Below are 26,979 nucleotides of genomic sequence, written 5' to 3' on the forward strand. Positions count from 1 at the left end.
ATAAAATGGAGATTAAAACAGTATCTATCAAGTAAGGTTGCTCTGAGGATTAAATGAGATAATACTTAAGTACTTAAATAAAAGTACTTAGCACAGTGCTAATTGCAAAAAAAGTATATAATAGATGTAAGTTATTCATTTATTTTAAAATATATTTTTATTGCCCTAGCAGCTAGGGCCTAGCTGGTTTGGCTCAGTGGATAGAGTGGTCAGCCTGCGCACTGAAAGGTCCTGGGTTTGATTCCGATCAAGGGCACATGCCTGGGTTGTGGGCTCGATCCCCAGTAAGGGGCGTACAGGAGGCAGCCTATCAATGATTCTCTCTCATCATTGATGTTTCTCTCTCTCTCTCCTTCTCCATTCCTCTCTGAAATAAATAAAAGTATATTTTAAAAATATATTTTTTTTATTGATTTCAGAGAGAAAGGGAGAGGGAGAGATAGAAACATTGATGAGAGAGAATTATTGATCGGCTGCCTCTTGCACGCCCCCTATGGGGGGATCAAGCCTGCAACCCAGGCATGTGCCCTGATCTGGAATTGAACTGTGACCTTCTGGTTCATAGGTAGATGCTCAATCACTGAGCCACACCAGCCGGGCTGTAAGTTATTTTTAAAATTTATATTACCACAAACTAGCAACTGGTGTATTAGCAATGACAAATGAACAAAAAGGACAGTATTATTTGCTTTTTTTAAAATGTTAAGCTTCAAATTACAAATGTTATAAATTATTGTAAATTTAGCTGAAAACCTGGGCATGCCTATTTTGAAGAAAATTTTAATGTTTTTTTCATCAAAAAATTTTGGGTTTGGTTAAACTTAGTAGCATTGAACAGAGTTTGCACTTTAGAAATTAAAGAACTGGCAAGTGTACTGGAGAAAATGCTAAATGAAAAACAAAAACAAGCCCTAGCTGGTTTGGCTAAGTGGATAGAACCTTGGCCTATGGACTGAAGGGTCCTGGGTTCAATTCTGCTCAAGGGCACATGCCTGGGTTGCTGCCCCATCCCCAGTAGGGGGTGTGCAGGAGGCAGCCAATCTGTGATTCTCATCATTGATGCTTCTATCTCTCTCTCCCTCTCCCTTCCTCTCTGAAATCAATAAAAATAAAAAAATAAAAGTTTTAAAAATAAAGACAGCCCTAACCGGTTTGGCTCAGTGGCTAGAGCATCGGCCTGAGGACTTAAAAGTCCCAGGTTCGATTCCGGTCAAGGGCACATACCTTGGTTGCGGGCACATCCCCAGTAGGGGGTGTGCAGGAGGCAGCTGATGGATGTTTCTCTCTCATTGATGTTTCTAACTCTCTATCCCTCTCCCTTCCTCTCTGTAAAAAAAATCAATAGAATATATTTTTAAAAAATAAAGACAAAAACAAAACAGTATAATTAACCAAGATCTTCTGGAGATACATCTAAAGTCTTTGTTAAACTAGTTTAAGAAAACATTTCAAATAAGCGTGGTGCTGTCCAATGTATCAGGAACAAAGTATCTAATTAACTAATAGTGCCAAAACTGATTTATAACATAGGCTCTTCCTGCAAATAACAGCATGACAAACTTAATTTTTAAAAAAATAATGCAGTTTTTGTGAAGAACTTAATACGCGTTGACATTGCTAGACACCCTGGACAGAAGCAAAACTCAGAGCTGCTTAGATACTTTCACATACTTTCCCCTCCAGAAGCCTACGCGCAACACACCATGTATAATGGCCAAGTTGGAACCTCTTCATATGGCTCATTGCACGGTACACATCATTTCCATTTGTATCACATTTCTAGTTTCCGGATTAGCCATGGGAGGGCAAGTCACTGCTCTGCATGCTTTGTTTCCCATAAAACGAAACTGTGTGGAGGACCACAGGAAGCTTTGACCCCAATCACGTCTTCTAGGTACCATCAAAAGCTTTCCGCATGGACCGTGCAGACAGGAGACACACGGGCTTTCCCCACAGCTCATTCTAGAGTCCAGGCCTTATTCCTGTTCAATCCCAATTCGGGCTCTTTGAGGAACAGCAAAGAGAGTTCTTTTAACGAAAGCCAGCGCCCCTTTGTCCCGGAACGTGGCTAGGAGACGGTTTGAGGCGTCAGCTGTTTGACCCCTACCGCCCGCCAAGCTCTGTCCCACGCGGCAGTCGCCAACAGGCGCGTGCTCGGGGCGCCGGGACCGCGAGGCGCGCGCCCGCCCGGCCACGGCCCCCGGGAAGGCGCGGGACCAGAGCGCGTGCCGGGACCGCGGCAGGAGGAAGTGGGGGCCGCGCGGATGGGCGGGAAGGCGCGGGTGGGGGAAGGGCTCCGTCACTCCCGGAACTTGATCGGGAAGGGAGGGGGCCTGGAGGAGAGGCTTCCGGTAGCGCAAAGGGTGTCGGGAAAGGCTTCCCACAAACCTTCTCTGGCCTCTTGAGGGACCACCGTTGCCGCGGTTTCGGCTTCCACGATCTGCGTTCGGGCTAAACGGCCACGGCGGCCCCCAGTGCCGTTTCCCTTGTGCCTGACTCTATCCCTAGTTGCTTCCAGGCGCCCGCCCGGGTTCTGGCAGCGGCCGCGGCCGACATGTTGTGAGGCGGCGGCGTGGTGTCCGAAGGATGGTTTGGCCGAGGCAGCGGCAACGGCTGCTGGCGGCGGCGGCCGCGGCGGCTCCGGCTCGTTAGTGCCCAGCCCGCTGTGTGTCCGCTCGGTACCGCAGCGAAGCCTGTGTCCCTGGACCTTCCTGTGCTCCGGCGCCGCTGGAGACCGGTTGGGCGACAGCGCCCTCCTCTCTGGGGATACACGGAGGTGGTTCCTGGTGCTCAAATCCCCAACCACCTCACTTTCCCTTCCCGACTTGGGCAGTGCTGGCCCCAGAACCCTCAGCCCCCCGATTTTCCTCCCAACCTCGCCCTGAATCTCACACAGGGTGTACCTCGTCCTCCGGTGCCAGCCCTCCCCCCTTCATTTTCTGCACCTCTTCTCACAGCGCCCCTGGATCACTCCGAGGGCGGCCTTTTGAAAAACCTTTGTGGAGTAGTGGACCAGAAGTGGGGAGTTTTTTAAAGTCGAGGCGCGAGAGATAGGAAGAGACGATGGCTTCCTCATCTGGCAACGATGATGATCTGACTATACCCAGAGCTGCTATCAATAAGATGATCAAAGAGACTCTCCCCAATGTTCGGGTGGCCAACGATGCCCGGGAGCTGGTGGTGAACTGCTGCACTGAATTCATTCACCTTATATCTTCTGAAGCCAATGAGATTTGCAACAAATCGGAAAAGAAGACCATTTCTCCAGAGCATGTCATTCAAGGTAAGTGTTAGGTGTGGGATTTTGTTTAAATGACAGTCGCGTGACCCGTTCACGTCAAAGCCCTCATTCCTCTTCCCTGCTCGGTACTGGAAAATGAAAAGGCCACGCGGGCATGGAGGTAGCCGGAGCCGGAGAAAATCCCTAGGTAGTTTTCCCGTGGTACTTTTCATCCAGCGAGTACAAATAAGGACTGCAAGCTTTTGGGTCAGCTAACATACCCAAAGGTAAAGTATTAGTCTCAGTTTGCATACAACCAGGTAAGCCGAAGCAAGAACAAGAATTTTGCCTGCCTAAAGTGGAACCTAGACTTGACAAGTGAGAAATTGCCGGCCTAAAGTGAAACGTAGATCAGTAGATCATGACAACGGAGAAAGGAACCCAGAAGGGATCCCTCGGAAAATTAAAATTAAGACAGGAACCTCAAGAATGAGTGGGGACAGCACCCCTTTCCCACTAATCTCTTTACCAATGTAGAGGAAAAGTTGAATTTTCTAACCGCATGAGTAAAAAAATTCTTCACACGAATGTTGTGAAGTTTATTGGTGGTGAATGAAAGAGTATATTTCCTGCTTTGAAAGTTGTTTGATGGTCCTACCATTAATCAAGAAGTTACCAAAGAACTCCAGTTCTATTCTGTAAGAAAGGGTGAATATTCTTTTTTCCCCCCTCTCTTTTCTTTCTTTTTCTCTTACTTTTCTTTAATTTTCCTTCTATATAGCTTCCTTTGTTCTATGGAGATACATTTTTAAAGCTTGTATTAATAGATTGTAAGAGATGTTTTTTCATGGAACATTTCCCTATTTTTTCCTGCTGCCATTACTGTTTAATTGTATACACTTAAACTTATATTGAACAACATTTCTGAAAGTTTCAACAGTTTCTTCTCTCTTAAATTGAAAAGTAATAGGGATTTGAGAGATCATATTCTGATTGTTTCAGGGATGGAGAGACATTTACTGGTCATAATGTCTTGGGAAGTACTTACATATACTCTTATGCAAAAGTTGCGTTCAATTTGAAGTGATAGCTTGCCCCTTATAATAATCCAATTAAAATCCTGTCAATTTCTTGATTGCTTTTGAAGTCAGAAAAGAAGTAATAAGTTTAATGGTTAATTTTAATCATTTCGGTAGACAAGTGGCTGCCTGCCATTTTATTGTTATAATTTCACTTTTTAAAGGGTGACTTTCCTGTTATTCTGAAGTAGAGAACACATCTGCTCATATACTCCAGTATTTTACTGTCAATATTGACAAGAGGATTAAATGATACGTGTGGGAGGTAGATTTAAAATATACTCTGCCATTTCCACTTTAGTATATAAGGAGAAAATAGATCCCTAGGAAAAATCATATTCCATTTTTAAGCAACTATTTTTTTTCTATTTGTTTGGTGTGCTGGATACCCTGGCAAGTTAAGGAAAGTCAAATTGTCTATTTTCCCTCTTGTGTTTTTATTTTTATATTGTATGTGCAATTGTTGTCAAAAGTCCTTCACAAGATTATCCAACACATAAAAAAAGAAAAATGATCTTTTATCAACATTGCCTTTCTAATGAAAATTGCAAAAAAAATTTTAAAGGATCTCCTTAAACATTTGTTTTACACCACAGAAGTGGGGATCATTCCAAAAATCTAATAACACATTACAACCTCTTCTTGGGTAGAGTTTATTCTTTTCTAGGATATATTTAGATTTCTGATTGACATGATGGAATAAAAGTGCAGCTGTAGCAAGCAGTATGTTAAATGCCTCAACTTTGGAATATGATAAATTCAGTTTACCACATAAGTCAGAAAGTTCCAATGAAAACATTTTCCTTTGCGTACTGAATATGATGTATTAATTTTTTAAAAATCATGTATGGACCTGTTATAGTCTTATAAATTTACCTATTTCTTCTTGTAACATTGACATTGTTTAGTGGATAAGGACCTACATTTTTGCCCAAAATTTTCCCCAGTTAGATGTTTACATTTTATACATTTATAATCTCATATTAGTTTCAGATTTCTTAATCATTTTAAATATATATTTTTTGCTTAAGTGGTTACATTTTTTTTAAAGAAACGTTTAATGTGTATATATTTTAGGTGTTTTAAGTGCATTTTTACAGACTAACTGGAAAGCTAGGTAAGTCACGGTAGACACATTTTTTTACACTTTCTGTCAGCACTGATTATTTAGGAATGTAAGATATATCTAAGTGGAATAGTAATATACATTTTAAAGTAGCATAATTGTTTTAAGTTTGGAATTTTAATAAGTTTAATGAACTAGACTGCTTCAGGACATCTCACTTGTTCACTTGCTACTTTGCTTGAGTCAGTTCTGTAAGACTCAAGTAAAGTTGAAGTAATTTTATTGAAATTATGTAAATATGTGAAATACTATAACTTAAAATACTATAACTATAAAGTTATATTAAAATATTTTCCTAAATGTCTTGCTTATTTTGAGTTTAGAAAGTAGACTTGGTATTGAAGATCACAGATACACAAATAGAGGGAATTGTAAGGTGCTCCTCATATTCCATTGCTGGTTTCAATGAACAAATTCTTCAATGAGTTCTAACATGTTCTGTTACATTATGGAAAGAATAGACATTGAGAGTCAAGAGTTGCAAGTTCTACAATGGAAAGTTTTTCACCTTTGGGAAATTTCTTAAGTGTTTCCCCATTTATGTATAAATAATACTTAATAGTTTCAGGTATAACTTGCAATTATTGAGAATCAGTCAAGGTTGAGAATCTTATGAAATATGCTACAATAATAATTTTAAAAATTCATGTAGTATTTCTGATCTTCTATATATATAAAAGGCTAATATGCCAAGTGTCCCCTTGGGAGTTTGACTGGAAGACTGGGAGTTTGATTGCTTGCTATGATGTGCGCTGACCACCAGGGGGGTGGCACGGAACAAAGGAAGGCCCCAGCCGGCAGCCAGAAGGCCCTGATAGGCCCTGATAGGCCCTGATCGCCAGCCAGGCTGGGGACCCTACCCATGCGTGAATTTTGTGCACCGGGCCTCTAGTTAAAATATAAAGCTGAAAGTCTGTTATGTTTAACCATACATCATACCTTTTGTAAAGCCAGAGTGTAAGAATATTTTAAGTGATAATATTTTCTTTCTGCATTTTTAATCTCTTGCTACATTTTTTTCACATTTATGAGAATAGAAACTGAAAGTAGTAAAAGTTTGAGGATTTGCTTCTTCAGCATTTGAGTTGCTGTAAGCTATGTTGAGTGTCTTTTTAAAAATTCTAGTCCCTCTCATACTGGTACTTTTCTGTGGGGTTTTGTTGTTGTTGTTGTTTGTTTGTTTTTAATCCTCACCTGAGGATATTTTTTCCATTGATTTTCAGAGTGGAAGGGAGGGAGGAGGGGTGTGGAGGAAAGAGAGAGAGAAATATTGATGTGAGAGAGACACATCAATTGGTTGCCTCCTGCACATGCCCCAGCAAGGCTGGGGATTGAACCGGAACCCAGAGTGGAGGTACATCCCCTTGACTGGGAATGGAACCCACAACCCTTCCATCCATAGGCCAGTGGTCTAACCACTGAGCAAACCAGCCAAGGTTCATACTGGTACTTTTGTAAAATACAATAAAAATGGATCACTAGAAAAATAAGAAAAAAGGTATAAATAAAAAATTTATTTTTTGTTGTTAGAGTCAATAGACATAAAATTACTCTGTCAAATTGCTATAAAGGTTCTTTTTTTTCCCTTTTGTTGAGATATAATTGACTATAACGTTGCATAGTTTAAGTTGTACAATGTAACGATTTGATATATGTATATATTTTGAAATGATTACCACAATTAGGTTAGTTAACACATCTATCACCACAAAGTTACAGTTTTGCTATGAAGTTTCTTAAATGCTTACTTTGATTTTTCCATACTTAACTCATCACAGACCATTACAAGCAATTCTGGCATAAACAGACCACACTTTGAGTAGCTTTGCTCTAAAGTCTAAACCACAGTCTATTTTGGAAAGTGGATGTGAAGGAGTTTTGAAATCAGGGGACCTGAGTAATTGCAGAGAAGTTGTAATAATAATGAAAATGAGAATGATACTATATTGCCTAAATAATCGTCCATGCGGATATTTTTTTCCTAAGAGACAACATGTAATTTGCGTTGCACAGTATATAATCATTATTTTTTCAAGTTAGGATTTTATTATTTTTCTTAAAATTGATACTAGTATATGTTTTGTTTTTTTCTGCCACCCAGCAATTACTTTTGAATACTACTATGTACTTGGCACTGTGCTAGATACTGCTAAGGATATAAAGGTGAATGATACTTAATGCCTGCTCTGCCATCATTCTCATTGTCTCAGATTTCCAGGAGTTATGATACCATAGAGGACATAGTTCTTAAGGGTCTTCAGAAACCTTGCCTGGCTTGTGAGCCAAAATGTCGATTTGGCTACATCCTTTTAATGTATTTTAAGTGAATTACATTACACAGACACTCCTCCCCGCAACGTACAAACAAAATAAAATACAAAAATCAGAGAATGTTGTTATGTTTTTTAAATGAAAAACATGCATTATGTTGTGAAGTATAAAGTAATTCAAACAAATTTTTGTTAAAATTAAACTTTTCAGGATTGAAATAAGATAAGCTGTATTATAAGTATTATTGGCGGTGGAAGTTTTTACTTTTTTTTCTAAGTGGGTATCTTATTAACATATGTCTTTCAAATTGAAAAGTGTGCTAAGTGATTTTTTTCCCCCTAATATACCATGTACTTTCCTGGGCATAGTTTTAAGATAAATAACAGAGGGTAGTAGCCAGACCTCTGAGGAACAAATGATGTGTGTGTTTTACCCACAAATTTTTTAAAGATTATTATTATTTTTTGGATTTTACTCTGAGATCCTTAGAGCCAGGACCATTAACATTCCATAAAGTCCCTTTGTACATATTAGAAAATGATATACCTACCTTAAAAACCGTTATCACCATCTGCTAGAAAAGGCACAGATTTTAACATGTAAATTATAACACTATTTTATAAACATACAAATCTATTCTGTTTATACCTAACTAGAGGCCCAGTGCACGAAATTAGTGCATGGGGGTGTGTGTGTGTCCCTCAGCTCAGCCTGCACCCTCTCCAGTCTGGGACCCCTCAAGGGATGTCCGACTGCCCCGGTAGGATTGGGCCTAAACGGGCAGCCGGACATCCCTCTCACAATCCAGGACTGCTGGCTCCCAACTGCTCGCCTGCCTACCTGCCTGATTGCCCCTAACCGCTTCTGCCTGCCAGCCTGATCACCCCCAACCACTCCCCTGCCAGCCTGGTTGATGCCTAACTGCTCCTCTGCCAGTCTGATTGCCCCTAACTGTCCTCCCCTGCAGGCCTGGTCACCCCTAATTGCCCTCCCCTGCAGGCCTGGTCACCCCTAACTGCCCTCCCCTGCAGGCCTGGTCACCCCTAACTGCCCTCCCCTGCAGGCCTGGGTCGCCCCCCCAACTGCCCTTCCCTGCAGGCCCAACTTCCCTCCTCTGCCAGCCTGGTCACCCCTAACTGCCCTCCCCTACAGGCTTGTCCCCAACTGCTCTCCCTTGCAGGCCTGGTTCCTCCCAACTGCCCTCCCCTGCTAGCCGGATCATCCGCAACTGCCCTCCCCTGCAGGCCTGATCCCTCCCAACTGCCCTCCTCTGCTGGCCATCTTGTGTCCACATGGGGGCAGCCATATTTGACCACATGGGGCAGCCATCTTGTGTGTTGGAGTGATGGTCAATTTGCATATTACTCTTTCATTAGATAGGATAGAGGCCTGGTGCATGGGTGGGGGCCAGCTGGTTTGCCCTGAAGGGTGTCCTGTATCAGGATGGGGGTTCCCTTAGGATGTGGGGCGGCCTGGGCGAGGGGCCTGTGGTGGTTTGCAGGCTGGCCATGCCCCCCAGTGACCCAAGCGGAGGCCCTGGTGTCTGGGATTTATTTATCTTCTATAATTGAAACTTTGTAGCCTTGAGTGGAGGCCAGGGCTGGCCAGGAAGTTTGGCTTCCTCCATCGCTGGGGAAAACCAAGCCTCCTGCTCGCTCCGTGGCCACAACCATTTTTGTTGGGATTTATTTATCTTCTATAATTGAAACTTGTAGCCTTGAGCGGAGGCCTGGGCCGGCCAGGGTGTGCAGGAAGCTTGGCTTTCTCCATTGCCAGGGAAACCCAAGCCTCCTGCTCGCTCCATGGCTGCAGCCATCTTGGTTGGGTTAATTTGCATACTCGCTCCTGATCGGTGGGCGTGGCTTGAGGGTGTAGCAGAGGTACGGTCAATTTGCATATTTCTCTTTTATTAGATAGGATGACCTTCCTTAGATATGGTACTGTTGTACATTGAACAGCCTGCTTATAACCATAAATTGTAACCCTTCTTAAGAGCCATTCCCCTAACTCAGTGGTCGGCAAACTGCGGCTCGCAAGCCACATGTGGCTCTTTGGCCCCTCGAGTGTGGCTCTTCCACAAAATACCACGGCCTGGGTGAGTCTATTTTGAAGAAGTGGCGTTAGAAGAAGTTTAAGTTTAAAAAATTTGGCTCTCAAAAGAAATTTCAATTGTTGTACTGTTGATATTTGGCTCTGTTGACTAATGAGTTTGCCGACCACTGCCCTAATTCCTTTAGGATTCTACTTTGTGTAAAATGGGAATGATTACTGTTACATGATAAGAAATGATGTAAAGTATCTCCCGGTTTAGAAGATACTGTATCCAGTTATTAATATAGTATCCTAAATATATTTAAATATTTGCTAAAAGTAAATTCAGTTTTTAAATTTATAGCTGCTCCTGTTAAACTGTTTTATTGTGAGTACAATATTTGTATATAGCAGCTCATTGAATAATAAATATTAAATATTAACCTAGGACTTACTTGCAATTTTTTTTAAAGCAGTGTTCTCAACCTTAGATGTTTTTAAAGGTGAGTTGTTTTTGTTAATTTTTAACCCAAACCCTCCGTGGTTAAAGGTAGTTTGGAATGAATTTTTTTAAATGTCTAGTCTGGTAATTTATGACGTTTCAAAGAGGTATCTCTCCATTGTGTTGATTTGTTAATTTTGTAAATTTAATATTTTATATTATAAATATCCTTGTTCAACTTGAACATAGGTGTGATAATGCATAACTGTATATTTAGGTCCTATATCCTTATTAGGGGACTCTTTTAAATGTAAGAGAAAAAATAAAGAATAATAATACATAGTCCAAGTCAGTTAAACTACTCTTAGGTAGTAGACAGTGTGTTAAATCCTTTAGATTAGTTATTTGGTTGATTCCTACAACCCTAGAACTAATGCAGATATAATAGTGAATATTTTATTTTGCTTTATCAACGGGCCAACCTCTGTTCTAAGCTCTTTATATCTATTTATTTATTCTTCACAGCAGTCTAATCTGATGACATGTAGATACTGTTATTCTTATTTTAAGGGCAAAGGTGAAGGAAGTTATGTAGGGTCACACAGCTAATATGAGAGCTGGGGGTCAGGCCCTGGCAGATTTAGGGCCTGCATGCTTAACCACTATACTGCTTCTGGTTGTAGAAAGATATGGAATAAATACCATTCTCATTTTAGAGATGGAAAACTGAAGCTTAGAGATATTAAGTAACGTATCCAAGATTATGCAATACAAATGCAGTGACAACTAAGTTTTAAATTCTATGTCTATCTGATTTCAAAAGGAGAAGAATACTCTGTCTAGGAGGATCAGGCAAGCTTAGTTTGAAGATGGAGTTTGATCTAGGCCTTGACTGCATTACCATCAACATAAATGTGGAAAACTGGTGTCTGCTGGGAAACACCGAGCAGACAGATTTAGTAGAAGTATGCAGGAATTTAGTAATGGCGAAGTAAAGCTGGAAAGGTTGGTGGAGCTAGATCCTGGAGGTCTTTGATGTAGGGCTAAGGTGGTAAGATGTTCTTTAGAATGTGGCAGGATATCATAAACCATTCACTTGGTTTCTTTTGATTTTGTCTCCAGCCAATATTATTGAAAATACACTGCCATTGCTTGTGCCTTAAAAGGAGAAAAAAGGCTCTTGCCAGTGTGGCTCAGTTGGTTGGGCGTGGTCCTGTGCTCTGAAAGGTTTGTTGGTTCAGTTCCCGGTAGGGGGCATGCAGGAGGCAACCAATCAAGGTTCTGTTCTTTTTTTTTTTTTTTTTTTTTTTTAATATATTTTATTGATATTTTACAGAGAGGAAGGGAGAGGGATAGAGAGCTAGAAACATCGATGAGAGAGAAACATCGATCAGCTGCCTCCTGCACACCTCCCACTGGAGATGTGCCCGCAACCAAGGTACATGCCCTTGACCGGAATCGAACCTGGGACCTTTCAGTCCGCAGGCCGACGCTCTATCCACTGAGCCAAACCGGTTTCGGCAAGGTTCTGTTCTTACATTGATGTTTCTCTCTCCTTCGCCCTCTCCCTCCCTCCCTCTCTAAAAATCAATAAAAACTATTTTTTTTAAAACGAAAAAAGATAAAAATGTTGGCATCTAGCTTTGACACTTAAAAAGTAAACTATTAGTTCAAGTGAAAAATGAAGGCTGCCTAATCTTCACTTAGTTTTTCACTATACCCCAAGCTTCCTGAGGCCAAGAATTATACAGCAGTTAATTTGATATACAAAACTCAGAATAATGTGTTACTGAAGTTTTTGGGGTGGCAAGGTAGGGTCGGAAAGTTGCCTTAGTTAAAATTCAAGTAATAGACTCTACTTTATGGTATCAGGTTATTTTTATTTATTTATTTATTTAAATATGTTTTTATTGTTTTCAGAGAGGAAGGGAGAGGTAGAGAGAGATAGAAACATCAATGATGAGAGAGAATCATCGATGGACTGCCTCCTGCACGCTACCTACTGGGGATAAAGCCCAAACCCAGGCATGTGCCCTTGACCAGAATCTAACCCAGGACCCTTCAGTCCACAGGCCAACACTATCCACTGAGCCAAACAAGCTAGGGCCATCAGATTATTTTTATTTATTTTTTAATTTAATAAATCTTTATTGTTCAGATTATTACAATTCTTTCTCCTTTTTTCCCCCATAGCTCCCCTCCACCCAGTTCCTGCCCCACCCTCTGCCCTTACCTCCCCCCACTGTCCTTATCCATAGGTGTACTATTTTTGTCCAGTCTCTTCTTGCACCCCCCATACCCTTTCCCCCTGAGAATTATCAGTCCACTCCCTTTTATGCCCCTGATTCTATTATATTCACCAGTTTATTTTGTTCCTCAGATTTTTAATTCACTTGATTTTTAGGTTCACTTGTTGATAGATATGTATTTGTTGTTCATAATTTTTATCTTTTTTCTTCTTCCTCTTCTTAAAGAATACCTTTCAGCATTTCATATGATACTGGTTTGGTGGTGATGAACTCCTTTAGCTTTTTCTTATCTGTGAAGCTCTTTATCTGCCCTTCAATTCTGAATGATAGCTTTGCTGGGTAGAATAGTCTTGGTTGTAGGTTCTTGCTATTCATCACTTTGAATATTTCTTGCCACACCTGTCTGGCCTGCATAATTTCTGTTGAGAAATCAGCTGAAAATCGTATGGGTGCTCCCTTGTAGGTAATTAACTGTTTTTCTCTTGCTGCTTTTAATATTCTCTCTTTGTGTTTTGCTCTTGGCATTTTGATTATGATGTGTCTTGGTGTGGTCCTCTTTGGATTCATTTTGTTTGGGGTTCTGTGTGCTTCCTGGACTTGTAAGTCTATTTCTTTCACCAGGTAGGGGAAGTTTTCTGTCATTATTTCTTCAAATAGGTTTTCAGTATCTTGCTCTCTGTCTTCTTCTGGCACCCCCATAATTCTGATGTTGGTACACTTGAAGTTGTCCCAGAGGCTTCTTACACTATCTTCAACTTTTTGGATTCTTTTTTCATTTTGCTTTTTCGGTTGAGTGTTTTTTGCTTCTTTGTATTTCAATTCTTTGACTTGATTCTTGTGTTCCTCTATTCTGTTTCTGGGTCTCTGTATAATATTTTTTATTTCAGTCAGTGTATGTTTAATTTCTAGTTGGTCCTTTTTCATATCTTCGAGGGTCTCGCTAAATTTATCGGCCTTTTCTAGGATATTCTTGAAAAGCCTTATAACCGTGGTTTTGAATTCTATATCCAGTTGTTTGTTTCCCTCCATTTCTTTCATTTGTGATCTGTTTCTTTGTCTTTGCATTTTCACTGCTTCCCTGAGTTGGTAGGGTAGCTTTGTGTGCTAGGTTTCCTATATGGCCCAGTGGGTCGGCCTCCCCAGTTAACCTTGGTGCACCAGTTAACCTTGGACACTCTTGGTGCACCCATTTGTGGACTGTGTGTACAGCCTTGTTGTAGTTAAGTCTTGATTGTTGTTGGTATCATTGGGAGGAATTGACCTCCAGGCCAACTGGCTGTCAGGATCAGCTGTGTCTATGCTGGGAGAAGTTCGGTGCTGGAGACAGCCTTATAGGATTAGACTTGCAAAATTGCAAAAGCCTCTGTCCTCAGCTTGGATGGGGCAGAGTCGCAGGGCGGAGCAGACAGTCTTGGCTTCCCATCAGCCTTGCCCTTGTGCACGCACCTCGAGACCTCTGCCTTCCGCGGCTCCCCTGATTTTCCACCTGACAGTCCAGATTCCCCCGTAAGAGCGTGGGTCCCCAGGGTCTTGCCCGGAACTGGGGTTCAGTGCAGTCAGAACTAGGGTTCAGTGCAGTCAGGAGCTTCCGACTCCCTTCTGCTAGGGGATGCCTGCAGCAACCTCTGCATTCAGCCTTCTCTGCGAGCACTCGTGCGCGTGCGCACCTCCAGACCCCTCTCCCCCGCGGCTCCCCTGGTTCTCCGAGTCTCCATGTGCCTTTCTGTCTACTTGACAGTCCAGACTCCCCCTGTATGAGCCTGGGTCCATGTGGTTTTGCCCGGAACTGGGGTTCAGTGCAGTTGGGGGCTTTCTTCCCCCTCCCGCCAGAGAAAGTCAGCCAGGCACTCAGGCGCCCTTCCTCTCTGTGCGCGTCTCTGTACCTCAGCTCTTTGCCGCTCCTCTGATTCTCTGTGAGCTTTTCTCTTTCCTTCTAGTTGTAGAATTTCCACTCAGCCAGCCTTCCTGTGGTTCTGGATGATGTCTGTTCTGTCTTTTAGTTGTAGTTTTGAAATTGTTGTGCGAGGCAGCAGTTTAGGTGTTTACCTATGCTGCCAGCTTGGTTTCCCCCCCCATCAGATTATTTTTATAGAAGAATTATGAAATTAGTTTAATTGAAGTAGTTAAAGTTGAAATCATTTAAAATGCCTTAAAAAAACCACAGTTGACATGGGAATGTGGATTTGTAAAGGTATATTTGATATCCTCCCTGAAGAGCAAATCCCTGAAGGTAGAATTTAGAGCATATTTATTGAGGGCAGCCTGGTTCATCATAATTGTTAAAAGACTACAAGAACTGATGAACTAAATTAAGTTTATTTACTGTGTTTTTCACTACTTCTATTTCATCATTGGCTCAGAAAACAAAATATGTCTTTAGGGCTTTGATCAACATGTAGCACTATACAATGTAATTCTAAACACTATGAGCCAAAAGGAAATTTCATGCCTTGTCTTTCTGAGTTACAGAAAGCATTTAGAGAGTGTATTTTCTTGTAAAAAATTTATTTCAAAATGTGAAAAAAAAAAAGCCCCCATTCTCTTCTCCCCCTTCCTCCCTCCCGTGAAAGAGAAGGTTAAGGGACTGCCTGGCTAAAGGAACCAGACAGCCTCAATTGCCTGCCTCATTAGGCTTTGAAAAAAGAATTTTTTGTTAAATGCTTCTTTTATCCTTATACTTGTCCTTTATCCCAGTTTTTCTGCCACACCACATGAAATGTTTTAAGAATGCTTCCTGTTAAGTTTTATTTTCAAGGGAAATTCATTGGCTCAATATAAATGCTGAATTTCATAAGTTATTTCCACCAGTATTTCTTAAACTTCGCAGTTTGAGTGTCTTTGCTTAAAATAGTTCCTGCTGGTATATTGGACAAAAGAACTTATCTACTCTTTTATTCTATCCTACTGAAATTTAGAACATGTGTTATCAAAGCCTACTCTTTCTAAGCCAAATGGCACAAAAAATGTTATTAACAAATATATTTCAAATATTTGCTTTTCTGGTCTTCTTTGAGAAAGTGACTGACTTAATGGTGTTTGATTTACTATGAGTGGCATAGGAAAAATGTTTTGTTACTAAAACCACATGTTCTTACATTTGACTTTTTTTTTTTCTTACAGGAAATGCTTTGGTTTTTAGTCAGCAAGAAAGGGAAAAGGGAAGGCCTGTTCTTAAGTTTTAGCTAATTTGCAATCTAATATTAAGAAGTTTGACAAAATACTTTATCATAGTCATCTAGATAATTGCTGTGCAACTGAAAGATAGGTAAAATTATTAGAAAACAACCACCTCCTCCTCAAAAACAAAACAAAAACTTAAAGTTTCATATGTAGAAGCTTATACTATCATTCTTTCATATTTTTATTTCCCTAGCCCTAGAAAGTTTGGGCTTTGGCTCTTATATCAGTGAAGTAAAAGAAGTTTTACAAGAATGCAAGACTGTAGCATTAAAAAGAAGAAAGGCCAGTTCTCGTTTGGAAAACCTTGGCATTCCTGAAGAAGAGTTATTGAGACAGCAACAGGAATTGTTTGCAAAAGTAAGTAATTCATTTTAAATTATTGTCATCTGAATCCTATGCTGTTTGCTAATAGAAATCAGACTGGTTTCTGAAATAATTTCCTAAATCAACTTACCTCGCAGGATTTTCTTTCTGTGGCTGATTACTTACTTAATCATGGGGTCTGATATTTAGTAGACATGGCCAGTTTGAGTCTATTTGGCCAGTTATTTACTTCATGTAAAGGTAAATATTTGCAGCAACCTGTTTTCTAAAAAAAACAACTCTAAATAACTACTGAGATTTTACTCTGATTTTTTTTTTTTTCAGACAGAATGACTATTCAAAGCATGAAAAGTAGACCTAAACATTTTTAAGATTTAAAATGATGGGCTGAAAAAATAAATAAATAAATAAAATGATGGGCTGATGAGAAAATACTCTTTTTAAAATCTATGATGAGTGGCATATAAAGAAAATGTGATTAATATCTACTTTGCACTTAAATTAGATCTTTAATATACCTTTAAAACATTCTAATCTTAAAAAATTTTTGAAGTGTGCCAGTGGAGCAGAAAAAGGAAGAAAACTTCTCTTGCTTGGTACAGGTCTAATACCCAGACTGTGAAAGATTAGCACCCAAATACTAATATTTTTTTAAAAGCAGGGGAGAAGGTTAGGCTGTTTTTTTCCCTACTAAGACCTGGCCTCTCATTTGAAATTGTAAGGCAGTTTTGGGTTGAATAGATTTCCTACCAGTTACGGTAGTTACCATTGGAATTGGGAAGTATCATTTTAGGTAAGCTATTCCAGATTAGTACCATAGCTGAGCTCTTTGCAATCAATAACAACCAACTTGGTTTATACCAAAAGCATTTGAATTTTAAGTGTTATCAGGCACTAGACACCAGTCAACATTTGAACCAGTGGTTCCCAACCTTTTTTTGGCCATGCCCTATCTAAGCATCTCTAAAATCCTAAGCCCCCCCCCCCCCCCGTGACATATAATACTTATTATTCAAAAAGTGAATTTCTATTCACATGGAGGAAGCCTAAAGGCCATTAACTTGGTCTAAACAAGCTTCCAAAGAATATGGCACAAAAGTAAAAGAATGAAAGGACAGTTGAAGTACTGAGGAAGAAATCACTAAGAAATTGTTCCTATCTAATAAAGAGGGAATATGCTAATTGACTGTAATGCCCTCACAAAGATGGCAGCACCCACAGCCAATAAAGAGGGAATATGCTAATTGACTGCCCCGCCTCATCCAGCCCGAGTCCCCCAGTTCCCTCAGTCCTGCTAGGGGGCCGGCAGGCACTGTGCGCCTCATCCAGCTTCATTCCCCCAGTCCCCTCAGCCCTGCCTCATCCAGCCTCAGTCCCCTCAGCCCTGCCTCATCCAGCCGGAGTCCCCCAGTCCCCTCAGCCCCGCAGGAGAAGGCAGTTGGCAGTGATCAGGCCAGCAGGGAAGGGCAGTTGGAGGTATCGGGCCAGCAGGGGAGGGCAGTTGGGGACGATCATGCTGGCAGGGAAGTGGTTAGGTGTCAATCAGCCTGGCAGGCAGAGTGGTTAGGGGCAATAAGACAGGTAGGCAGGCAAGTGGTTAGGAGCCAGCAGTCGCGGATTGTGAGAGGGATGTCTGACTGCTGGCAGTCGGACATCCTCCAAGGGGTTCCAGATTGGAGAGGGTGCAGGCTGGGCTGAGGGACACTTGCCCCACGTGCACAAATTTCTTGCACCGGGCCTCTAGTATATATATGGAAAAAATAGCAAATAAAGTTTTAAAATACAGAGAACTGAAGTGCATAAATATGTCACAATGTATGTTTATATACTATACTAGAGGCCCGCTGCACAAAATTCGTGCACAGGCGGGGTGGGGGGTCCCTCAGCCTGGCCTGCACCTTCTCCAATCTGGGATCCCTCTCATAATCTGGGACCGCTGGCTCCTAACCTCTCGCCTGCCTACCAGCCTGATCTCCCCCTAACTACTCCCCTGCTGGCCCGATCGCCCACAACTGCCCTCCCCTGCTGGCCCGATCGCTCACAACTGCCCTCCCCTGCCGTGACCTGCCTCCTCTGCCGGGACCTGCCTCCTTCGTGCCACACGGGGCCTCAGAATCCCCAGACCTCACCGCACAGAGCGGCCACTGGGCCCTGCTTCTGCTGTGCACGTGGCCATCTTGTAGCGGCTATCTTGTGACGATGTCACACGCAAGGGCCACCTAGGCTTTTATTAATATAGATTAGTATAGATATGAGGCCTCTAGAACCATAAGAAATTCACTGTTAATAACTCATTCTCCAGTTGACCCCCCCTTAAATATCAAATTGCCCCCCTGTGGGGTGTGTGCCCCATGTTGGGAACCACTGATTTAAACTAATAAGAGAATAAAAGCTTACTACATATTTATTGAGTTCTAACCATGTATTAATCATATTGCCAAGTAATTTAACTGTATTACTTTATTTAATCCTCAGAACAACCTATAGTATTTAAAGATTTTACCATGGTTTCTTACATACCATTATATTGGTAAAATCTATAAGTACTAAAGAGGACGAGCCTTTGAGGCAGGCGTGAACACAAACGGTATTATAATCCATATGAATGTAAGGTAACAAAGGAGTAATGATTAAAAAAAACATTAGCCAGAGCCAGGTGGCTCAGTTGGCTGGATCATCATCCCGTGCACTAAATGGTGGCAAGTTCAATTCCCAGTCAGGGCACCTACCTAGGTTTCGGGTTCGATCCCCAGATGGGACGAGTTTGGGAGGCAACCAATCAGTGTTTCTCTTTCACATCGCTATTTCTTTCTCTTTCTCTACCCTTTCCTCTTACTCTAGAACCGTGGTCGGCAAACTGCGGCTCGCGAGCCACATGCGGCTCTTTGGCCCCTTGAATGTGGCTTTTCCACAAAATACCATGGCCTGGGCGAGTCTATTTTGAAGAAGTGGCGTTAGAAGAAGTTTAAGTTTAAAAATTTGGCTCTCAAAAGAAATTTCAGTCGTTGTATTGTTGATATTTGGCTCTGTTGACTAATGAGTTTGCCGACCACTGCTCTAGAACAAGCATGTCAAACTCAAAGGCTAACACAGGCCATATAAACAAGGTTTAAGTTTATGTGGGCCATAAAAAAACAAAAGCTTCAATTTTCATAGAAACATAGGTTTATTTTGATAGAGATATGCTGAATACAAAGGGCTGAAATAAATGAGTAATTGTTAACATAAAATAATAGAAAACTTTAATAAAAATTAATATTTTTTTCTTGAACATTACCTTACCAGACACTGAATAACTGCCCAAATTAATAAGCGTAACGCAAATAAACATATTTTTTTTGGTCTCCGAAAGCAAAATATTTCCTGTTGCACACACCAAACAAGTCAGTATAAGACTAATGATGTGGCAGTCGGATGCTAAAATAAATATTCACTGCTAGTATTAGTGGAGAGAAATGGTGCACCTGCACTTAAGGTGCATAAGGGAAATGAATGCAATACAATTATAGTAATCAGCCATTAGCAAACGTTGTAATTCGTTATTAATAATTATGTATACCAGGATATTGTAAAAGTTAAGTTATGAAATTTTTATTAAAACGTTTCTTACATAGCGTTATATTGGCTGGGCCGCAAAAATATTTGTTTTCCGATGGTCTTAGGCGACCCTGCTAGCGGTTCTCAACCTGTGGGTCATAAATTACAGTTATGAAGTAGCAACGAAAATAATTTTATGGTTGGGGGTCACCACAACATGAGGAACTGTATTAGAGGGTCATGGCATTAGAAAGGTTGAGAACCACTGAAGGGTGCCAAGTTAAATATTTGATGAAAGGAAAAACATGCTCTGCTAGACACTTTACATACTTGGTAGAGTTTTTATGTATAATATAAATGTTATTATATCCATTTATACATTAAGAAACAGACTCAGAGATGGAGAAACTTGCATGAAATTATTCATTTGTTCTGCAGATATTTACTAATGACCTTACAATTTACCAGGCATAGAGCTAGGTGCTAGGCTTATACCATTATACAAAAAAAACATAGTTTCTATCATTATGGAGTTTAGTTTATTAGGGAGGATTGAGTTAAATAAAACCAGTAAGTTCATACAATTAGAAAGTATTGGATTCTCAATTAAAACTCATATCTTCTGACTTTAAAACCTGTGCTCTTTCTATAATACCATGCTAATGTTTTAACCATCCTTTTGTTTACTTAAATTTGTTTTGAAAAAATTTTTTTAAATATATTTTATTGATTTTTTACAGAGAGGAAGAGAGAGGGAGAGTTAGAAACATCGATGAGAGAGAAACATCAATCAGCTGCCTCCTGCACACCCTCCACTGGGTATGTGCCCGCAACCAAGGTACATGCCCTTGACCGGAATCGAACCTGGGACCCTTGAGTCCGCAGGCTGACGCTCTATCCACTGAGCCAAACTGGTTAGGGCTATTTTGAAATTTTTAAGTGGAATATGCTTTATCCTTTCCAGGCAAAAATATGAATGAAAGAAATAATTGACTGCCTGCCATATCTGTCTTCACCTCCCTCTCCTTGTCATCTGTTTTTTATTTCCCCTTCCTTATCACCTTTTTTCTTGCTCTGATATATGGGTGATGATTCTTTGCTCTGATATATGGGTGATGATTCTTTGCTCTAATGAGGAAAATTAGCAGAGAGGTAAAATTATAGCAGCTGCCTAGTACTTCTTCCTCAGAGCATAAAGTACTTAAGTTCTAAATCTGAAAGGAACTGATAAGTAAATACAGCATCTTTTTCATCACTTATATTTTACTTCACCTTTTGACTTTATTTGAAATACATAAAGCCTCATTTTAAGCTGTCTTTCACTGCTAGTAGCAAATATTTGGAAAGGGGGAAACATTAAAAATCAAGATTAGTATGTGAGAGTGAGAATCTCAAAACATAATGACAATTTCCAAAAGAAGAAATGAATTTGGAAGTATATGCCTACTTACCTCTTTCACACTCCCATTTTAGGATGAAAATAGTTGGGATGGATTGGGTAAGAGGCAAGAAGGTAAAAGGAAATTAGAATACCATTGGAAATTTTAATTTGTGGGAATGAATACAAATAAAATTTATCAATCAATAATAATTTTAAAGGCATAGGACTGCTTTTATGTTTAGGGAGAAAAGTATGGGAGCTGACATGAGGGCATGATACCTCATATCAGTTAAATTTTTAGTATAACCAGTACATGTCTTTACAGATATTGAATAAACTTTGAGACCATGCACCTTTGCAATAAAACCTGTGTAGAGACTTGATAATATTTGAATTTTTTCAATGCTATGAAATTATACATATTTGTAGTTGATTAGGCCACACAGAGCATTCTTGATAAATTCACACATTTGTTTTGCCCTACAATTTTCTTACGAACTTTTAAAATGTTTTTCGTGAAGCACTCTTAGTCTGTTTTGAACTCTGAGTATTCCTGCCATAGAAGTAAATATGCCTGTGTGTTAGAATACCTATTTTCCATATTCACAAAAATGGGAAAAGTAGTTATTAGTATACCTGGTTTGTAATTTCCTACACTAACAACTGTATGTGAGGCTGACCAGTCTCATGAGGAAGATATAAAGAGATCCCAGGTACAGAGATGTCATATTCAGTTTTGTGATATGTGAGTTTGCCAATTACTAAGCAGTTGTCTCAGACTGAAACCTCCCTTTCTATGCTCTGTGACAGGGCTTAGTGCTCTACAAACCATATTTCTGCTTTTCTAGCTGACTACTATTAGACTCTCATTGCCAGTTAGGGAGATTGCTAGGCTGGAGGAGGAAGGCAGCACTTGGGCTTCGTTCTTTTACTTCCTATTAATTTCGAGTTTCTTTGTACAACCTAGCAATGCTGCTTCATTCTGGCTACATCAGTTTTTCCCTGTAGCACAAATTGAATCTAGTTTGCTGTGTTTCTAATTCTTAAATAAACAGCCTGAATATTCATCTTCATCAAGGATGTGAGTCTCAAACTTTGGAGCCCTCCTCCAATCAATGCCCCTTCTTCAGAGATCTGAACTTCACTTCCATGGGTTGCTCCTCTAAGCTCCCAAGTTTTAAAAATTCCAGCCTTTTCCCTTTCCCCCCTCATTTTAAGGTTGGTGACTGCTCTCTATAGTTGCCAACTACATTATACTTTAGTGGGTATTTTTCTTGCCTTTTCATTTACCTAATTACCAACTTTATACTTGGTTAATAATCCTTCATGTTACATTCTTTCTGTTTTCCTAACTAGTGTTACTTTTATCTCCTGATTAGATCCTGATTGATACTGGAGGAATAGGAAAAAAATTTAGTGGAAAAATAGCATTTCGGTTTGACTTGAAGGAAGAGTGGAATTTTAGTAGGTGAAAATCAAGAAATTTCAAATAGAATGAATGTCAACATGAGTAAAGATAGTGAAAATGTGAGGGATGGTGTATGTTTGGGAAACATATGTTCTAGGCTTGTTTTTTTGTTTTGTTTTTGAGTACAAGGTGCATGTTACAAAAAAGGATTAGAGGGATAGATTGGGTCATGCAGTAATTTGGAGGACCTTGAACTACAGGCTGAGAAATTTGGACTTAAATGGTAACAATTAAATTATTTTTAAAAGTATAACAATGAACTGATTAGAATTCTACTCTAGAAATGTTTGGATAATAAGTTCATGATAGATTATTAAGAAAAGTTAGAAGTATAGAGGTTATGTTGGTCATTGTTTTCCCACAAAACATTCACTCAAGAAAATATACACATTACCACCCTAGCCAGTTTGACTCAGTAGATAGAACATTGGCCTGCAGACCAAAGGGTCCTGCATTCGATTCCAGTCAAGGGTACATACCTTGGTTGCAGGCTCCTCCCCAGCCCGGGCCCTGGTCGATGTGCATGCAGGAGACAATCAGTTGATGTGTTTCTCTCACATTGATGTTTCTCTCTTCCACTATCTCTAAAAGAAAAATGGAAAAACATCCAGGGTGAGGACTAACAAAATATATATATATACACATTACCAATATGTATATAATCAGTGAATATGAAAAAAGTCTTTATTCTAAAGTGTAGTGGAGAAAATAGATATTTGCTTGGGTAATTAGAGAACAAAGTATGGAAATGCAAAGAGAATTATGGCATATGAAATAGAGGACAAAATATGATCTAGAAGGGTCAAGAAAGACCAACTGATTTGTGTTTTAAATGATGACTGGGAATTAGCCATGTGTAAGAAGGCTATGAGCCAGGCTTAAGAAACAATTATGAGAAAAGTCATAGAGGGAGAAATAGCATTTTGTTTGGTAGCATTTAATGGGAAATTATATGATCTTTTCAATAACATTTATTTTTTTCCCTTCTTCATGTGGTTTTTCTGCTAATGGATAAAATTAAATTGGGAAGGAGCCTTAGCTGTTGGCAACAATGCATGTGCTGCATATACATCTTGGTTTCTAAAATCCTGTGGTTTTTATAGAGGATAGATATGTCAAATGAATAGATTTTAAGTATCGCGTTGTTGTTGTTGTTGTTCTTAATCCTCATCCGAGGATATTTTCCTATTGATTTTTAGGGAGAGTGGAAGAGAGAGGGAAAGACAGAGAGAAACATCGATGTGAGAGAAACGCATCAATTGGTTGCCTCCTGCATGAACCTCAACCAGGGCCAGGGTCAGGGAGGAGCCCACAACCAAAGTACATGTCGTTGACCGGAATCAAACCTGGGACCCTTTGGTCCGCAGGCTGACTCTATTCACTGAGCCAAACCGGCTAGGGCTAACTATCCCATTTAAATTGAGTTCTTGGTAAGTGTCTTTCCACATATGGGAAGGGTGTGCATATGTGTTTTGTGTATGTAGTGTGTGTGCTTGTGTATATTAATAGAGGAAGGAGAGGGACAGAAAAAGAGATGTATATATCACTAGCTGTGATAGAAACTCAAAAGAAATATCAAGATAGCTATTGCATTCATGTATAGTACTTTTCCCCAATAGTTGGGGGCACTGTAGTAGAGAACTTTTAAACTAAAGAAAGAAATTTGTAGATTACAAAATGTTTACATTAAAATGGTAAGTTGAGCCCAGCTAGCGTGGCTCAGTGGTTGAGTGTTGACCTATGAACCAGGAGGTCACGGTTCAGTTCCCGGTCAGAGCACGTGCCCAGGTTGTGGGCTCGATCCCCAGTGTGGTGCATGCAGAAGGCAGGCAATCAATGACTCTCTCTCATCATTGATGTTTCTGTCTCTCTCTCCCTCTCCATTCCTCTCTGAAATCAATAAAAAAATTTTTTTTAAATTGTAAGTTGAGAGGACAGAAGAATCAAGTGAAACAAAAGAAAAAGAGAAATACAGGTAAAAGAATCAAAGAGAGAATATTGTGATTTTCCTGTCTACATTTTCAGCTTCTTCAATTGAACCAAAGCATAAATTATGTGACATAGAGGGGGGACTATCTATAAGAGAACCAATCTCAAAGAGTTCCTGTTCTCCAGATGTACAACAGTTATATAGTGGTTGGGAAATATCTAAATTTGATAATGACTAAGTTTGCAATTAACTAAAGTGTGTATTCTATGGGTTTTTAAAAAATTACTTGTTCTTATGTTTTTGGTGTTTAGGCTAGACAGCAACAAGCAGAACTGGCCCAGCAGGAATGGCTTCAAATGCAGCAAGCTGCCCAACAAGCGCAGCTCGCTGCTGCCTCAGCCAGTGCATCTAACCAGGCAGGATCTTCTCAGGATGAAGAAGATGATGATGATATCTGAAATTCACCAGCTGAGGCTCTGTTTCCTCTATAAATGTTTTCCCTGCACAAGAAAACAGTGAAAGAAATGCTTATCTGTAATTTTGTATGCATCTTGATGGACTTGCCACTGGTACCCTAGGGATGTCTGCTATTGATTTTCATCTATTGTGTGCTATTCATGTGAAAACTGTCTCTTTGAACAATTGAAAATTTAAGGTTCAGTATAATATCAATTTTGAATTTTTAATGGTGTTTATGAGATTTTAGATAGCAGTGAGTCCTTTATTGATCAATAAACAGTGTTACAGAAAACTTCAACTTTATAAAAATACAGTGAAATTTATACAGAAACTCTAAATCTGTATTTTCATTTCCTCTGCCCTTTTAACTAAACTAAAAATTGGGAATATTAAATTATTGGGGGAGGGGGTGCTGTGTAATACAGTAGGCATTAGACCAGATTGGTTAAAAAGAACGAGTTCATTTCTGTAGTATGTGTTTTTTTGTCTTTTAAAATGAGTATATATATATAGGCTACATATATGTGTGTGTGTGTGTGTATATATCTATGTACATAGATACATACACACACACATATGCTCGGATAAATATACTTATTTGAAAGAATTTCAAAACAAGACATTCAAAAACTAGGAAGGGTATGTTCCATAGTAGTGTATAAATTTGGTGGGTCATGTTTTTTATTTCATTTTTGTTTTATGTAGAGGTAAAACCTATGGTTTTATTATGGCATAATTCATCTTAAGCTACACTATTACATTTCAAAGACTGCCCAATTTTGAGGACTGTCATGATTCTTACTATTTCACTCCATTAATTGTCAGTAGTATTACTTGCTTAGTCCATCCATGTTTATTGGAACTTGTGAAACAATTGCTTAGGTTCTATTGGTTTAACTGAGGTTAATGAATATTCAAACCTTTGCTGGGGGAAAGGAAAGTTAATGGGCATGCTTGCTGTAAAAGAGGGTTTTTTTGTAATTTAACTTATAGTTTACTTGTTTGTTTTTCACATTATTCTTACATTTTTTTTACTAGATGGCCTACAGTGTCCAATGCTTCCTTTTGAAATGACATCATCTCCATCTTAGAGTGATAGCTTTAAAAATTGATTTGTTTTGTTTTAAAAAGCATGTCATAACTAATCAGCCCTATATGAAACATAAAAAGTAGTTTCAACCTGCTCATTAAAAGGGAGGAAGCTTTAATTTGGTTCTCATAAATAAAGTATGACGGTGATTTATATAGGAATCCAGTGTGTTGAAGAAATGGCATCTTGTTTGTATTTTGGAAACAATGGAAAAGGCCACTTAAGATTGTATGAGGTAATCTAATCTAAATTCCTTTGTCAGTTGCCAAACTATTTAAATTTCTATATTCACCAAGCCCAAGGATAATTTGTGGCTGTCAGGATTTCAATTTTAATTGGAGAGCTAAATAACGTTTACAAGTATTAGATTTCTTAATGATCATATTTTGCACTTTTAGGAAAAGTGAAATATTGTTATACATTTATTAAATACACTTCTCCATGCCACAAAAAAGGTTAATTTTGCAGAATGTTTTAAGTTGAAGTTGACATTGTATCTATGATGTGCTTTGGACAACATAGAAGGGATTGTGTGTTTTTTTAAAGTTTAAGTACCAAAGGTAGTCTAGTCTAAGACACAGTAAGTTAATAAGTGTTGGCTTTTCTAATTTGTACTGTAACATCCTTATACTTGCTATTTTAAGTGTATCTGTTTCTTAAGTAAACAACTTAGATATTTTTCCACACCTTTTTTTTCTGATGCAGAGTTCAGGTTAATTAATATTTTACTGCATCTGATAATGTATTATATGTTTGAAGCCTAGTGATTTTGCATTTGGACATTCTTGTGATTTCATATGCTGTATTCTTCAAGCAATAAAATTCTGATGTGTTTTATAAATTGTTTTTATATTTAATGATCTATACAGACAAATGACAGGAGATTTCTGTTACTAACATTTTTACTAGTTTCAAGAATCTTAGGCCCAAAACACATTTTGATCATTAAGTAAGTAGTACCTGACTTTCTCCTTTGTTTACCGTTATTTAAGAAAATGTGGTTTTACTGTATTTTTGTAATTTACAGTCCTAGGTTCTAGATATCAAAAGTTAAGTAAGCAATGTTTTACTTTTAGCTTTTTTTTAACATTTAAAAGTCACTATTTTGTCTGTTGATATTTTAAAAAATCTTTTAGAGAGAGAAACATCTTTAGTATTCTTGAGAAATAAAGTTATTCTTTAGTAAGTGTTT

At 39.3% G+C, this 26,979-nt stretch overlaps 1 protein-coding gene across 1 annotated transcript; it reads left to right on the plus strand.

Annotated features, from left to right (window-relative positions):
* Window positions 1–2,356: 2,356 nt before the first annotated feature.
* On the plus strand, window positions 2,357–26,625 carry DR1 (down-regulator of transcription 1). The gene is made up of 3 exons (XM_080658167.1): window positions 2,357–3,283; window positions 15,792–15,955; window positions 24,550–26,625. Exons 1-3 carry the CDS (start codon window positions 3,064–3,066, stop codon window positions 24,694–24,696), a joined length of 531 nt encoding a protein of 176 aa, XP_080514293.1. The 5' UTR covers window positions 2,357–3,063; the 3' UTR covers window positions 24,697–26,625.
* Window positions 26,626–26,979: the final 354 nt, after the last annotated feature.

The sequence above is a fragment of the Plecotus auritus genome (genome assembly GCF_963455305.1).
Source record: "Plecotus auritus genome assembly, chromosome: 2".
Lineage (NCBI taxonomy): Eukaryota > Metazoa > Chordata > Mammalia > Chiroptera > Vespertilionidae > Plecotus > Plecotus auritus.